The sequence below is a fragment of the Rattus rattus genome, chromosome 15, assembly GCF_011064425.1.
Source record: "Rattus rattus isolate New Zealand chromosome 15, Rrattus_CSIRO_v1, whole genome shotgun sequence".
NCBI classification, from domain to species: Eukaryota; Metazoa; Chordata; class Mammalia; order Rodentia; family Muridae; genus Rattus; species Rattus rattus.
This window is the reverse complement of record NC_046168.1, coordinates 47,508,536-47,525,075: the sequence shown is the minus strand read 5'-3', so window position 1 is coordinate 47,525,075 and position 16,540 is coordinate 47,508,536. Positions and strand designations below refer to the sequence as shown.

The 16,540-nt window shown below is 45.4% G+C and overlaps 1 protein-coding gene across 1 annotated transcript in view; it reads left to right on the top strand.

Annotated features, from left to right (window-relative positions):
• Nucleotides 1-100: 100 nt before the first annotated feature.
• The window catches only part of LOC116884580 (cytochrome b5), a 32,089-nt gene continuing 15,649 nt past the window's right edge, over nucleotides 101-16,540 (top strand). Inside the window, exon 1 of the mRNA XM_032885722.1 lies at nucleotides 101-360. Within this exon, the coding sequence (XP_032741613.1) occupies nucleotides 232-360 (129 nt within the window). The 5' untranslated portion in view covers nucleotides 101-231. The remainder of the gene's footprint in view (nucleotides 361-16,540) is intronic.

The window sequence follows — 16,540 nt, the reverse complement described above, 5'->3', positions numbered from 1 at the left end:
AGGGAAAATTATTGGATTAATGGAGGGCGTCGGCCATAGGCGGGAGCACAATACTGGCCAATCCCCGGAGGCCATCAGGTCCATGCCCAGTTTGAGGCACCACCCCAGCCCGGTCCTTGGGCACGCGTCCCGGTAGGGCTGGGAATGTCCCGGGCGGAGGCAGCTCAGACCTGATCATAGCACTACCCTGCAAGGCTGTGTTGCAGGGCCGGGAAGGCTCACTGTTCCGAGATGGCCGAGCAGTCAGACAAGGATGTGAAGTACTACACTCTGGAGGAGATTCAGAAGCACAAAGACAGCAAGAGCACCTGGGTGATCCTACATCATAAGGTGTACGATCTGACCAAGTTTCTCGAAGAGGTGAGCTGGGCACGAACGCTCCAGTGGGGCGCGGGGAAGGGTGGCCCCCGCTGTGACTACCCCAGGCATGACCTGGGACCGAGGTCCGAAAATGCGTCATCTGAGTGCTCAAGTATTTGCGAACATTTAGGAGGGCCTTCCGCGTCTGCACACTTGTGTTCGCTTCTGAGCATGCTCACCTGCTTGTGCACACCTGTGTCTGTGCTCCTGCGTGTCTTAGGTTCGCACATCTGGGCATGCCTCTGGGAGGTCGGGAAGCACCGTTGCAGTGTGAGCTGTTTTTGTAGGCTCGGATGGGCGGAGTATTTGGGAGCCAAAGCTGAATCCTGAAAAGGTGCTCAGGAGTGTCCTGAATAAATGCTACCCACTTGCTGGGAGAGTGCACAACCGCGTAAGGATTTTGAAAGATTCTTTTTTCTTTTGTTCTTTCTTTTGTTCTAATATGAGGTTCTTTCCATGTAGAATAAAGAACTCCTCCATTTTCGAATGGACTTCTAATATTAGCCGGTTGGAGGACCTCTGATCTTAAAAGCTGATTCCCCCAGAGGGTTCCCTAGGGTTAGAAGTACGCGAAGTTGGGGGGTACTTCCAGGGCTACTCTGATGTCTAGAGCCTCAAGTTCACTAGTGTCCACTCAGCAGAGCCTGAAGAAATGTCGACCTTAATGGAGTAGTGAGTTGTGTAAGAGCCCCAGCACCAGGTGAGTGGCCCAAAGACTCCCTAGTATGTGTCTTCAGCATTTACTAGGGAAAAGAAGTAGGCAGCAGGGTACAGTCAGAAAAATGGAACTTCATCTTTAAGCTACTTCGGAAGTTGTAAAATGGCTTAAGTTAGAGGAAAACATTTCCTCTGGCAATGCGGGTCTCAAGATTGCAGTTTTTGCTGCTGAGCCCATGGGCTTGTAGTCTTTCTCTTTATTCCTTCCAGATGCACTGTCACTCATAGTCACAAGACCTCTACACTCCACTTCCTCCCAGTAAATAAGAGTGCTTATTGATGGAGGTGATTTGCATGCTTGTTGTTTGTTGGTGGGCTGGGCAAAAGTAGAGGGTCAGTGTTAAATTGTAATTTACATCAAGAGACGTTTGTTTTGCAGAGAATGTTAAACACAGAAAAAACTTGAAGGTTTGGAGTTGAAGTTTCATGGTAAAATACTTGACTGTTAATGGTAAAATAGGGCTCCAATTTAATAAGGAGTGGTTTGTAGTGGGGACTCAGATCTGCCACCCTTCTGCTGAGGCCAGAGCAGGTTTGCATCGTAGCTTCTTAAACTAACAGTCCTGTATTGTGAAGCTGAGGGCCAGGTGATTGCCTCTTCATGTGAAACCGTCCCTCTGTCTGCCCGCCCCCCATGACATATGTAATTCTGGAATTTTATAACAAAATGCATCCCTTGACTTTGCGTTTATAATAAAGTTCAGTACTTGTAAAAAGAAAAGGACATACAATAGCTCCTGTTAGGGAATTGCTGCCCCCAAATAATTGTGTATGCATTCAAAGTCAATCTTTGAAGTAGGTAACAGGGATGAGATTATTAACTTATACTCAAAAGTTCTCTTGTTTTATTCTCATGAGTCAGGGACGGCGTGAGAGGACCCCACAGACTTACTGAGCTCAGCTGCAGGGCTAATAAGAAGCTGCTTAGTTGGGAAACAAGCTGGAAAACAAATTCCTTTGTTCTGCCTACGTGTTTGGTACCTTCTCTCTGAGAATGGCTTGGGAAGAACACTTCTTGAGCGAAATAGAGAAGCTCCCTGGGAACCAGTCATCTAGGACGGTGATGGAGAGGTCAGGGTTTTCAAGAAGCACAGAGAATGGTTGGGTCCTGTTGCTTTAAGGGTTGGAGGGACAGAGGACCTACCGATCTGCTTTTCTTACCCTGCTCCCACGGTGTGCGACTGTTCTTCCATGTTGAAATGGAGCATTTTCTGAGGCCAGCAGGCCTCTCGGTATATCCAGGTCTGCCTGGTGCTGATGTATCTCTTTTCTTGCCTTTGACATTTCGTAGCTTGCTACACTCTTTAACACTGCTTGTTTCACACAGCATCTTTCTTGGTCATTGGCTTTCCTCTCTAGCATGGATTGCCTTTAGGATCTCAGTGCACCAGCAGGCACTGTACACTTCCCTGTGCCTGACTGCTTGCTGCAGTGTGGGTTACCACTTCCACACACACCTCAACATGTTGCCAGAGTTGTTCTTTCTAGATTCCTTCAGCTTCAAAGGTCTAGGTGGTTTATCTCATGCTTTGTCTTAAAACAAATATTTTACAAGGCTCAGAGTGTCTGGCCCTGTGCCCTACTTTCTACGTCTCAAGGTCCCAGAAATTTCAGGAGGTACATGAGCCAAAGAATATGCCTATCCTTGTTAATTTACAAATGAAAAGGGTGGGCGGTGCATCCTTCTTACTTTTCTGGAACTTTCTGTCACCACAGAGCTGTGTCTCCACAGGCTCTGGGTTCACCCATCTCGGTGGCCATGCTTTCCTGAGGCTGCTCTGCCCTCCATCAAGAATCCTTCATTTCTGCTGAGGAAACGTGTGCTGTGGTCTGTGGTTGGCCAGCCCCTCTCTGCCGCCTGCCTTCTCTGTGCCTTAGACTCCTCACAGAAATGGGAGACTTGCAGCGCCTGCTTGCAGCGGACATAGAATTAAAGCATTTGACTAGTGTAGTGTACATGCCTGTAATCTCAGCTTCTCCAAGACTCAGGCAGGAGAATTCCCAAGAGTTAGAGTGGCCAGCCTGGGTGACAGTGAGAATTTGTCTCCAGAAACCAAAACTAGAAAAACAAAAAACAATGTTTGTTGAACACAAACCATGCTGAGTTTTTCTGCTCATTTGGAAACTGCAGTCAGGGCCAGACTTGAGCTGTGATTTCCCCTTTGCGATGTCCTGTGTAGTTGAGTGCTTGAAGTGTGTTTTAGGTGAGATGTAAATCCAGAAGGTGATCGTGAAATAGGAGAGTAGTAGAAAGATTATCTTTCTAGTCAGGAGCACAGTTTGAAGGTTACTTGTGCAATGTGAACTCTGTCTTCCTGAACTAACGTTCTGAGGTTCAGAGGTAGAAATCCAGCAGGGAGGCAATCTAAACCACAGCAGGGCTCTGCTTCCCAGCTGCCTGCCAACAGGATTATAAGCCTCATTACCTATATATTTTGAACCTTTTTTTCTCTAGTCCTGCCCCCTAGGTTTTGAGTTTATTATTTATGAAATTGAGTCTTGTCATATAAGATCATGGTATTAGCCAGGTTAATGATTATAGAAATCTGAGAGACCATTATTTGGAATGAAAACAGGTGTTAAGGGCCAAGGAGCAAGTTTGCATTTCCCTGTTCTGTGGTTGGGCAGGGTTTAAGCACAGCTGTGGAAGGGAGGAAGAGAGCATCATGTAATAATCCCATTTAACACTGATACCTGCTAGACTGTGCGGAAGGCAAGTTGATTCTCCTCCCCATAGAATATTTGTCTAGTGATGCTGTGATTTTAAAGGAGTCTTGAATATTCCTACCTCGCAGAAGACTGTTAGCTTCTGACTCACTTGAGCTTTTTGGGATCTTAATGAAGTTTTGCTTTTTATGGCTGTTTACCTTCCATCAATGGAGAATTCAGAATCTGAGGATTGTTGTGTTCCTGAGACGCTTAAGATGCCCACCTTTATCTCTGAGAAATGGAGAGGTCTTCACTCTTTGGGGCAGCCACATGTACCTTTAATGATGAAAAGTGGAAACCCTCCTCCTTAATGATGTGTTTTAGGTGGTGACTTAGGCATCCTGGATAAATAGGTAGGAAAACACCTTGTAAGACTGCACCTATGTGTCTTTTACGCATTCCCACTGTTGGGGAAGGTGTTTCTTTTCTGAAAAGAGATTCCAGTTTTGTTTTAACACATCAAAAAACAAGACAAAAGCAATAGTAAAATCAAAACAAAGTAAAGGCACTAGATCATACTCGAGGCAACTAACTCATTTTCTGTTTGTCTTTAAGTTGATGAAAATTTTGTAAATAAGGAAGTAAAACAGGTTATACAGGCCAGCCAGGGTAAATAGGGACTAGGTAAGACGCTAATCACTACTTAATATGGATGCCTATTATTCTAGAAGACTCTGAAACCCTGAGAGACAACCCACAGCACCTCTCTTGTGTAACAGAGTCTAAATGACTGTGGTCCTCCTCCACTCAGGGAACATGTTGAGCTGCGGTGGGGAGACTGGTTCTGGCCCTAGAACATTGGGAAACATAATATGTGTGAAAAACACTCAGAAAACCAGGGAAAGAAAAGGCGTTCAGACAATTAAAAGGTTGGCTTTTGTTTTTGTCTTGTTTGGTTTGGTTTGTACTGGAAATTGAACTCAGGGCCTTGAGCATGCCAGATAAGCCAGTACTCCACAGCCCACTCTTGTGATTTTTTTTATTTTGAAGCAAGGTCTTGCAGAGGCTGGCCTTCAGCCTGGGATCAGCCCTCTTACCTCAGCCGCCTCCATGCTGGATAACCGGTGTCACCTTACCTACGTCCATTGATTACTATCTTCCTGGGGTGACAGTATAGCTTAATGGCAGAGGATTATGGGACATGATCTAAGCTGTGGATTTGAAAAAACATTACCCTTACCAGTTGTCATTAACGTTAGTTTCTGCTGCATGCTAGGCCCGGTATTGGTTTAATTGGTAATTAATAGTTATAATGTTCACCCGGCAAAAGAAGCTACTCAGAATTCAAATATTCACCCGAAATATGACTTTCCTAGGAAGATGTGTCACTGTGAAGACCTGGGTGACACTCACGAGTGAGAAGAAGAAAATTGCAGTTGCCCAGAATTGCACACCACACAGAACAGCCTGACGAATGTGCACAGCCACAAGTGCGAGTGTGTGCCACGCTTGCTCACAGCTGTGCGCTCTGGTGCTCTCCGTGCTCTCTGTCCTCTGACACTTGCCCCACTGAACTCTGTTGAGGATTTACCTTAGAGCTCACTGTCCTGGCTGCAGGCAGATTTTATCATACAGGCTACTCCCTCCTGCTGGGTTTGTGCTTAGTCTACCTTGATTACTTCCCGTAGATCCTTGTGGTGAGAAGTTGTGTTCTTTTACATTTAATTTCCATAAGTACCACTGATGTACTTGGGGGTCATGGTCCTTGTGGGCACTTGCAAGGGCCCACATGCCTGGAGGGTTAGCTTTTTTTGTTGTTGTTGTTTTTTTGTTTGTTTGTTTTTGTTTTTTGTTTTCTCTTTCTGAGTCTTTTAAAGGTCTCACAGTGACCAAGAAGCTTGCTTATGATTGATTTATTTACCTCTTCTAAGTTATATGAGTGTGTGTTGTCATCAGGAAAAGAAATGAACAGGTAAATGCTTGGCACCTTGCATCTATATTCTGCTAATATTGCGGTTTGAGGAATACACCAAACTGTCCCACAGAACATCAGCCATCACCAGCACCAGCACTGTCACTTTGTGTTGGGTGCAAGACCATTTGACAAGTGGCCTGAGAAACAGCAGATCCAGTGGAACTTGAAGTAGCAGTGCCTCAAGCCACTCCCTCTCCAAAAGAGTGCACTCTTGGTGTTGCCCTGGGTTATTGTTTTCTTGGGAATCCACCGAGTGTATTTGTGTATTTGTGTCAAGTGTATTTGTGAACTGTCTCCTGGGCCCTTTGCTGCTATTGGAACCAATGAGTTAGAGATTGGGTGTGCTAAACTCTAGTAGGTGGCCATTGTAGGTGGCCTACAGAACTTGGCCTTTGTGGCCTCTGGTCAGGAGGATCACAAAGATGGGACTGAACTTTTCTTACATCTGTAGAATAAGTTCTTGTCAGGTGAGTGTCAAAACAACAGTATGCAAATCACCACAGAGGCTGGGGAGATGCTGAAAGAAGAATGGATATTGAGGGGGGAGCAGGAGGAAAGGACCTGAGGAGGTGGTAACACCCTCCAGGCCCACTTTGGCTGGCTGGCTGACTGGTGATGCAGCCTATTTGAATGGTTGCAGGCCTTGTGGTACCAGTTTTTTCTCCCACCATGGCCTCAGTCACAAAATATATTCTGCCCGTTCTCTATCTTTTTACTGTGTAAGTAAATGTCACCTATGAATTCCCTCCTCTTCAGTGAAGTAATAAAAGCTATTGCCGGGGACATTACTGGATGTTTATAACTTTCATTATGTAGGAGGCTGTTATGCCAACTGCGTTTTGGTTATAAAACCTTTGTTGGGGTTAGGGCGATTGCTCAACTGGTTAAGTGCTTGGTACACAAACAGGAGGACCTGAGATTAATCCCCAGGGCTTGTATTAAAACCTGGATGCGGTAGTGCCCATGTGTAATCCCAGTGCTAGGAGGCAGAGTTGGGAGGATTCCTGGAGCTCATTGGCCACCTAACCTCCCCAACTCCAGGCTGGTAGGAGTCCTTGTGTCAAAAAACATTGGAGGGCTGGAAAGATGGCTCTGCGGTTCAGAGCACTGACTGCTCTTCCAGAGGTCCTGGGTTCAATTCCCAGCAACTACATGGTGTCTCATAACCATCTGCAATAGGATCTGATGCCTCTTCTGGTGTGTCTGAAGACAGCCACACTGTACTCATATACAATAAATAAATTATTTAAAACAAAACAAACAAAACCAATGGAGACAGCATCTGGGGAATAGCGCCCAAGGATAACTTTTGACCTTCATATACATGTGAACAGCCATTCCAGTTCACACAGAGGTTGTTGAGCAGTCTTGCCCAGTTTGTTCTTGGTCACTGGGCCTGGCTTAGCCATCTGAGTGATTTTCATCTGGAAAGGAACAGTTCCCACGAGACAGGCATGAGTGAGGGGGCTGTGGAGGACTTGGGGAGTCCCTTTAATTGGTGGACCTTGGAAGACACATGGCTGTGCCCTCACCACCTTGCTCAATCTGGAGTGAGCTTTGGTATTTGTTCAGATTGATGGTGGCACCATGAGCTTTCAGCCAGCTAACACATGCTAGCATTACTCTGAGGAGTGCACTTTCCAGAAGCAAACAAAACTCCCTCTTGTGCAGGACGATCATTTCTTCCCCTGTGATTCCTTCCAATGACTTCCCAATGTGCCAGGATTTAAAGCCAGGTGACTGGGCCCTGCCTTTCTCTCTTCCACTTTAGGTAGTCACACTATTTCCTCTCCACCAGACCTCTGTTGCTTCTCAAACCAGCTAGACTTCCCTCCCTGCGTGTTCTCTGTTCTGTGACCACTGCCCCAAAAGGCAGGTTACAGCTCCATAAAAAGGGCAGTTCTCTGCCTTGACAATGTCATCCGTGGGCGCTTGGAGTGAGTGCGTGCTTGTGTCCTCTGGGTGGCAGGTCTTGTGCGTTCTGCTCAGCAAAGGCCTCTGCGGTGGACCGTGAGAGCCCTTTGGAGGAAGACAGTTGCCACCCAGTCTCTACACCTGTGGTATTTCAGCCCCACCCCTTTCCCACCAGTGGCACTTGGTAGTAGCCTTAGGAACTTTTCTTGGTCGTAGACACTTGGTGAGACTGCACTGAACGGCTCGTCACACATCACTTTTGGGACTTAGTTGTGAAAATTTGGCTTGTTCTATAACCACAGAGCAAAGAACACTTGAGCCAGGTCCTGTGCTGTACGACAGAGTGGTGTTTAGCACAAATAGCACATTCAGAGATACTTTCCTGCCTCTTCCTGTCTAAGCCAATGCTGCCACGTTCTCCTTTCTCAGTTGATGACATTTCTTCCTTACCTTCTGTTTTCTGATCTTCGTAAACAAGTTCCCCACTCTGGGCCATTGGATTCATTATTAAACATGGTAACCCCCCTCCCCCTCCTGTCCAAAAACGTACATACACATGATGGCTTCTCCGGATAGCTCTTCCCCAGTGTCTCTTCCACCATCTCCATCCGCTCCCCTCCACTCTACTTTATCTGCTCCTTTCTCTTAAAATTGTGTGAGTGTCTTGATGTGTCAGCTGAATGTCACACAGTTGTTTCCTGCTTAGCTTCCTGGATTCCATCTCCTTGCTACCCCTGCCTCCCTGGTCACATGTTTGGCCTCCTCTTCTTCCCTTCCCACCTATCTCTGACTTCCGTATACAACACCCTAAACCAGGGGTATTTCATTCTTCCTGGACTGTCCTGTCCAATGTCACAGCTTTCAGTGTATCATATCACATTAAAGTTAGAACCGACCAACTCTTACTAGCTCTGCTGCTCTCACCAGGCCAATCCCTGTCATCTCATGCCTGGCCAGGTCTCCTAGGACCCTGAGTTTGCTCATTACAATAGACTGACATTTTAGAGGTAAAGCCAACTTGTATCGCTTTATTCTCCTTAAACGTTTAACGCTTCATGGCTGATGACTTTACCTAATTAAAAATCTTAGGCTATGACTACGGTATTCTGGAGAGCATGGCACTGGCAGAGGGACACATACATAGATCAGTGGAATAGAAATAGAAAAATCCAGAAACAGATGAGCACAGATATTTCTAATTGATTTTTCACAATAATATAATGGCAGTTTTATGGAGGAAGGGCAGTCTTCAGCAAGTGGTTCCAGAATGACTGGGTATCAGTGGTCAAAAAAGAAATAAACCTTGTTCTTAACTTTCAAAGAATTTCTGTGGTCCATTTTGAGCTCATTTCCAACCATCTTGCTGGGTTGGTGGCTCCCACTTGTAATTCCATGATGTGAGAAGTTAGGATTGCTGTGAATCTGAGGCCAACGTGGGCTTCCTCATGTGTTCCAGAGCAGCCTTGGCTACAGAATAAGATCTCAAACCGATAGACAGAAGCTAGATAGCCAAAACCTATCCTGACTACATTCTTCTGAACTGGAAGTCCATCTAAATCCCTGAGTTCCTTAGAGTCACTCCCCCCCCTCCCCACTTCGGTGGTCACACCACAGCCTGGGTCATGCTGGGCAGTTACTGTATCACTGTTATCTCCCCCACTTTGGTGGTCACACCACAGCCTGGGTCATGCTGGGCAGTTACTGTATCACTGAGTTACATCCCCAGCCTTGTATTTGTTTTCTAGTACATGACTGGGAAGCACATACTTGTTTCCACTAAAGGTTGCCCTCTGTGAATCCTGGAGCTTTTCAGTCTTATTCATAGGCATCTGTTAATCTCTAGAGCAATACTGAGAAGGGACTCAGTATATGTGAGTTGATTGAATGAACAAAATCTTAAAAGATATAACAGAAGAAAACTCATGTAGAGTGGCTGTTGGGTCACATTGAGTAATTTCCTGGGAGCCTGTTTTACTTTTCCTTTGGCCATTGTAGTTTCAGTCCTGTTCATTATTCTTACTACTTAACTGGAAGAAGAGTGCCCCAGTGCTTTGGTATGGAGGAGGAAGCAGGGAAGACGGAATGGTACCACAGTCAGCCCTCCTCTTTATCTTTGATGTCCATGAGGTAGAAGAGTTTTGGCTCTTCTGACTCAGGATAGATTCAGGAAGAGCAGCAGCCCCTCTCAGGTCAAAGTCATCTGCCTCTTGGTCCCTGGTTTTGGTAGCTTTGCTAAGCTTAGTGAAGTTAGGTAGTCAGTCAAGAGTCCACTGTGATCACTGATTGGAGTCTGTGGTTCTCCTGTTCCTAGGAAGCAAGCCTGACCCCAGCCTTTCTTCCTTCTACTTCAAAGTCATTGCATCAGAACCAGGGGCTTTTGTGCCCTTCGGGAATTAGAAGAATAATGTTTCCAATTTTTAACTTGCTATATCTTACCTAATGAGACAGCCTAGTGAAGGTAGATTAAACACATTGGCCAGGACTCACTGACCAGGCATACGTATAGTCAGCATTATAGAATGTTTTAGTCCAAACACTATTTTATTTCTAAAGAGAGGAACTTTTCGTTCCTTTTTCAAGGAGAGAAAACCACTAGTTATCTGCCAGCTCACAGCTGACAGCCATATTACACAGATGTCCTCCTTATAACTGACCTTAAAAAGCTCACTGTTTTTATGATGTTTCTGTGAACTCTTAGACTCTCTGGCTTAGTAGAATTGAGAGGCTAGGAGTTAGGCAGAGTCCCTGGTTGAGGAAGCTGGCCTGGCAATCTGGAGATTCACTGCCCTTACGACCTAGCCATGGCCTCCTTCCCTGTCTGTCTCCCCACCAGGAATTACGTCTCTGACTCCTAGTCTCTCAGAATCATGGAAGGCTGATTTAAGTCCATCGTCTTGGTGACAAGGGGAGTTAGCAAGAATGGGGGTTCCTTGGGGTATGGAGCTAGAATTTGCTTTCAACAATTTATTGGGAGCAGGGTCATGGGGTAGCGAAGAAAGGAAACTACATTATTAGTTGAACAGTCTTGGGTGCCAGACTCTTTTTGCTGCTTAATCTTTAGTCTGAGAGGTGACTTTAAGGTTTTGATAAAAGATCATGGGAGGTTTATTTACAAAGTACTAGAAAGTGATATCTGCTCACTTCTCTTGTTTCTGAATAGACTGGAGAAGCAGCTCAGCAATTTTGCCTGGGATTCCTGCATTTCACAGTAACACCTCAAAATTACTATCTCCTGTCTGTCTGTCTATATCTATCTGTCTGTTTGTGTGTCTGTCTACCTGTCTATCCATCATCCAAAGCCTCCCATCCTTTCTGGCTCTTGCTCTCAATCCCTGTCCTTCCCATGTGTATAGTGAAAGGTCTCATGTTGGGAGCCAGGGATACTGGAAAAAGACACTGAGACAAGTTAAGGAGTAAGGTGTTTATTGACGAGTCACTTAACACCATGCACTGTCAGCCAGACGACAGCATGGCAGCAGTTCTGAGGAGAGCTCAGGCCCCTGGCGTCAGAGACAGCAAGGCAAGGACTCTGGTAGAGGGGAACCGAGGCCCATGTAGCACAAGTGGGAATCTCTTCTCACGCTTCTCTGAGAGTAGAGGTTTCACTGTGCAAGCCCATAGCTCTGTCAGGCAGGAGGCAGGGAAGAGGGTGGGGAACAAATGTGTGGCCTTTGATATGGCTCCTCCAGGTGAGAGATCCTAGCACCTGAAGTCTGTGGGTGGGGGGGACTAGCAAGCCGTGTCTCAGTAGGGTGCCTGCAGTAACTGTGAGACTAGAGGAAGACACAGTAGCCTGAGAAACAGCTTGAGTCTAACAGGTAGTTCCCTCCAGATTAAAACATCCCATCCTGAAGGGTAAGGGGAGGCTAAGAGGCTCACGAAACTTAACACTCTCCACAGCCTCACATGAGGAGCAAACACTTGCTGAGGAAAAGAGGTGTAGCTGCCTAAAAGCTGCCCAGGGAACCCACATGTGCAGCTGCTGGGAACCCTCACTCATGCTGGGTGTGCTTGCTGGTGATGTACGTGTAATGCCAATAAATCCACTACAGGATGATTTCACTGGTTTGCTGTCAGTGCTCATCCTGGGTGAATAGACTTGTCCTCACATCTCCCTGGGAAAAAAAAATCACTCAATGCTCGCTCTTCTACCAGCTGGGAAAACAAAGTAGGGACAATAGTGTCAAATGACAGTGACACATTACATTTAAGAAAAGCCAACTCTATCAGGAAGAGTTTAGGTCTTTCCATATGCCTAAAAGCTGCCTATTTCTACCCTCATCCCAATTTTAGAGGCGGAAGCAGAGAGCTTAGATGACAAAGAGAATCTAGGGCAGGAATTCAGGCAGCTGGACTTCAAACCAAGTCTCCACACCTCTGTGTTTCCTGGGAAGAAAGTAAGGTCCTGGATTCTGCTCCCACAGATCTAAACCTGATCCCTGGCTTTTCCTCCGGGCTCTTAGGGTTTGGGCCAGCAATCAGATATCTGAGTTAGTGGGCAAGCCTGCATGTCAGCTGGCGATTGCATAGGTCGATCTTACGTTGGAGTCCATCTAAGATCTTCCAAATGGAATAGCTCATGGCTCAGGCTGTGCTTGTGAGGAGTTAGTGAACTGATGATGAGTTCATGCTGCTTGGAGCTGCTGGCTTCTCTCTCCACAGTTTGCAGAGGAACAGACAGACATCTGAACCCAAACCAACTTCAAAGACCCCTACTTCATTGTCTTAGAAAAACTCTCCAGAAATGAATCTTACTTAAACAGTTTTTGAATTTTTGTTTTAACTATTCGAGATAATCTTTAATACGTTTTTGTTTGTGAATTCTTTTTTAGGGAGGGTGTCTGCTTTTTCTTCTGGGGTTTTGTTCTCGTTGCTTTGGGAAACTTGTTTTGAATGCTTGGGATGAAAGCGCCAGGTTCAAACCCCAGAGCGTGGCTTGTGAACTTCCGGGTCACTTGGTTACATTTACATAGCAAAGCTTCTGCTTGTTTGTTTGTTTTGGAAGTTGTTTTCTAGGTTTTGGTCAAGGCAATTCTCAGAGGGCAGACCCTGACCTGTCTCCTCTCTGCTAGAGAGGGAGGGCAGGAGTGGGGGAGGTGGGGGAGGAAGGGAGAGAGAGAGAGAGAGAGAGAGAGAGAGAGAGAGAAGAGGACGAGGACGAGGGAGGAGGAGGAGGAGGAGGAGGAGGAGGAGGAGGAGGAGGAGGAGATTGAGAGAGAGATTCTGTCCTTTAAATTAATTGCATCTAGGAAGGTAAAGGTTAAGTTTCTTGAGTCTAAAAGAGTGATTTCTGATCATATTCTCCAGAGAAAATTTTATAAAGGTTTTTAAAGTTTTACTTTTATATATAAAGTTACTTTGCTCACATTTTTAAAAAGACAGTCAGTCCATGTTGAGTCAGACAAGTGGCTGTGGCCCCATCCTTCCAGTTGCTCCTGTGTCCCTTTCTTCTCACTTGAATTTAGGAAGGTGCTTCCCCAAGGCCTTCTTAATCTCTGCATTTCTGGGCTTTAACCTTTCGCCTACTGTTTGGAGTCAGGCTCCTTGGCACAGATGTGTGTTTCTGAGCTTGGCTCTGGGCTACAGAGGAAGAGGCCAGGCTGCAGGAATCTCAGAGTGGTGTGCTGCAGGCCGACTGGCCTGGGCTAGATCAGATCAAGCAGGGATGACAGTTTTTTATTGCAACACTGTCAGGCAGCATTGCTGTGGCTTCCTGGAGTTGGCTTGCCATGGCTTTTAGCCTATATATGCTGGGCCCTTCAGCCCATTGCCTTGGGTGGACAAGCTCCTTCCGTGTGTCTGTCTACCATGTTCCTCAGACCTCAGCTGGTCCTCAGTGTCTCCTGTAACATGCTGGCTTTTGACACCCTATGCGCCTACTTTATTCTTCAGTCTTTCGTGGTTTTGTTTGTTTAAACTACTTTCTTTGCTAATAATCCTCAGGCTCTTCCCATGTCAGCCAGTAATCTGGACTCTCTGACCTATGTTCCATTTTCATACTCTCTGAATTTCAATTTAACTGTCCAGGAAGGACTCATTGCTTTGCTTTTTATTTTGTTTTTGTTTTTTTTTAATTCCCACTTTTCTGTCTAGACATGTATTCTATACTGGTTAGTCTACAATATAGAAACCCTCTTAATAGTTCTCTAATCTATATATGTCAACACACTTGCCCCTGAATTTGTTTGAAATTTCATGAGCTGTAAAACTATATTTATGTCTCTAGGGACCATATCTGACAAGCTAGTTTTCTCGACTAGGTAACAGATGTAGTAATTAAATTTAAACTTGGAAGAAACCTAAATAACTGTGCACAGTGAGATGAGAGTTTGTTCATTTCTTGAACCAAGTAGCTTTTCTGCCTGGGGCTGGACATTAACTGTTCTACCCCTGACGAGTCCACACATCAGGCTCCTTTTTCATGCAGCCTGGGCAAGAGCCTCGTCCTCAAGCTCAGGAGCAGAGAGGAGTGGGAGTGGAGGAGATAACGAAGACAGAGCAAAGGAGTGGAGAATCTGGAAGATTCTGCAGTCCTTTGCATTCTCCTTCCATTAACCAGAGTTTAATCCTGTGCGGTACCCAGCCAAAGGGGCAGCTGCGGACACTGCTTACATCTGCCTAACGTTAAATTCGACTGGAGCAGCAGTCTTCTCTCAGAACCTTGCAGTGGGAGCCTCTGCAGTCACTGGAGCATCCCCAGCATTGCAAGGTTTTGAGTCTAGTGCAGGAAAGGGTCCCAGTGATTGGGGTGAGTTCTAGCAGTGCTGTGTCTAGGAGGACTGAGGGGGACGCGAGTGGAGAAAACTGCCTGCTGTTGGGGCTGTGCCCTAGACGAGAAGACCGCCCGGCTCACTTTCACTGAGAAGACATTTGCATCTTTGAGTTTGGAAGTTGTTTACAACGTATGTTCTGAGCTCAGTGAAATGTACCATGTTAGGGATTAAGGCCAACCACTGGCCAGCCACTGAAGAGCAAAAATATTTTAGATCAAGTTTAAGACAATTTTACTTTATTAAATTGTGTTGAGGAAGAACATGGCTGACAAAGATAATCCCAAAGCTGTTTCACTTTATTTTATGTTTTCACTTACTTGAACGTCAGAAGGACTGTGAGATGGCCCTAGAGTGTGCCTGGAGGTCTTCTTCCCGAGGAAGGACGACCTCTGCTGTGGTGGCTGTGGGCTGGGATCTGAAGTGATTCTGACTCTCTGGCTGCATCTTTTTCCCCTGCAGCTCATCGCCCCTCGTTAAGAATTATGATTCACTCAAATAATCCAGACCAGAACTAGTACCTCAAGTTATTTTATCTTACCAGTTCCTGTAGGTCTCTGAAAATCTGACACAGGTTCTTTTGCCCATAGTTTAAAGCAAAACAAAACAAAAAGTCCTGCATCCTATATAGCAGTGATTCTCAACCTGTGGGTCGCTGCCCCTTTGGGGGTGAAAGGACCCTTTCATTGGAGTCACAGATTGGATATCCTGCCTATCAGATATTTACATTATGATTCACAACAAAATTACATATCACGTAAAATTACATAACAAAATTCAAAGCAAAATTACAGTTATGAAGTAGAAACAGAACAATTTTATGGTTGGGGGGTCACCACATCAGGAAGGTTGAGAACCACTGCTGTACAGTCTGTAATAATACGTCTGTCTCTTGTCATTTATCTGTGGCCTCGTCCTGAAAAGGGTTTGAAGTGTAGCTTTATAATATTCACCATTCTCATTAGCATAAAGGTAACCCCAGGTCACGACTTTTATTAAATGCATCCAGGGCTGGGTGACACAAGTAGTTGTGTGCTTCGGAGAACATACTCTATTTTGCTCTAGGAGTCATTGCTTTTCTTTGGTGTATGAGAAATCCCATCCTCCTTTCTCCTGGTAAAGCAGTACATGGTGTCTGCCTATCTTCCTTACTCCTGGTTGCTAGCTACTGAAGTAGAACCTTAATGAGGAGCTGGACAGTGCAGTGAGGATGAAGCCCTTCCAGGGTCCGACTTTGCCACACAGAAGGTACTAGGTCAGACTCCGCGTGGGCTTCCCTGCAGTGCCCAGAATGTTTGGGCTAATTAGATTTTATGGCTCGGGGTAAAGCATTGTGCACTGCAGTCTTAAACAAGAGAATGCTCTCACTGAGGTTCTTAGAACTTGGTTGGGAAGGACATTATTATGTCCTTGGGGGACATTTAACACATGCCACTTTGATAAACTCTGGTGTCCCCATAAAGGAAGCAGTCCCAGGAACAGGTGATCTCTTCCTAGGCTGGGTGTTTTTCAAATTAAATTCTTCCCACTGGAGCCTGTTTGGAGAGCTGTAGGGTGGGTAGACTCACGGATGGCTTTACGGGTGAGCTGATGTGTTGTGGTCATGCTTTAGTAGCTGGGCTAATTTGTTACAGCAATAACTTAACAGTAATTACATAAAATTATTAGGTAGCATTATTAGTGAAAAATGAAATGGGAGTCTGAGTTTTTATCAGCGTTGGCCAAAGGTCTCTAATAGCACTTAATTCATTATGGGTAAATGTTGTTCAGTAAAGAATAATGACCAAGTTTGTGATACTGTCTTCCTTTTTAGAACTCTTACTCTTTTAGGAACCTTTTAGATCTGTGATGTTACACTAGCTCACCGAGTGCCATGATGGGGATGCCCAGTTAATGCCATCAGGGGCAGCCCCGCCTTCCCACCACTCGTTCTAAAGAGTTAGGGACCTTTTGTGTGTTTGCCTCTCTGACATGACCTATCTTTGCCTGGGTTTCTTGCTGTCACTCACTTCATGCTAACTTTCCTACCTATTTATATTTCTCGTTTTTATAGGTAGACCCTTGAATTCTCACTTATACTATATTGCTGAATTTTACATTTAGTAATATAAATATCTTAAACACATTTTTTAAGTGAGGAAAGCTAAGAAACCAC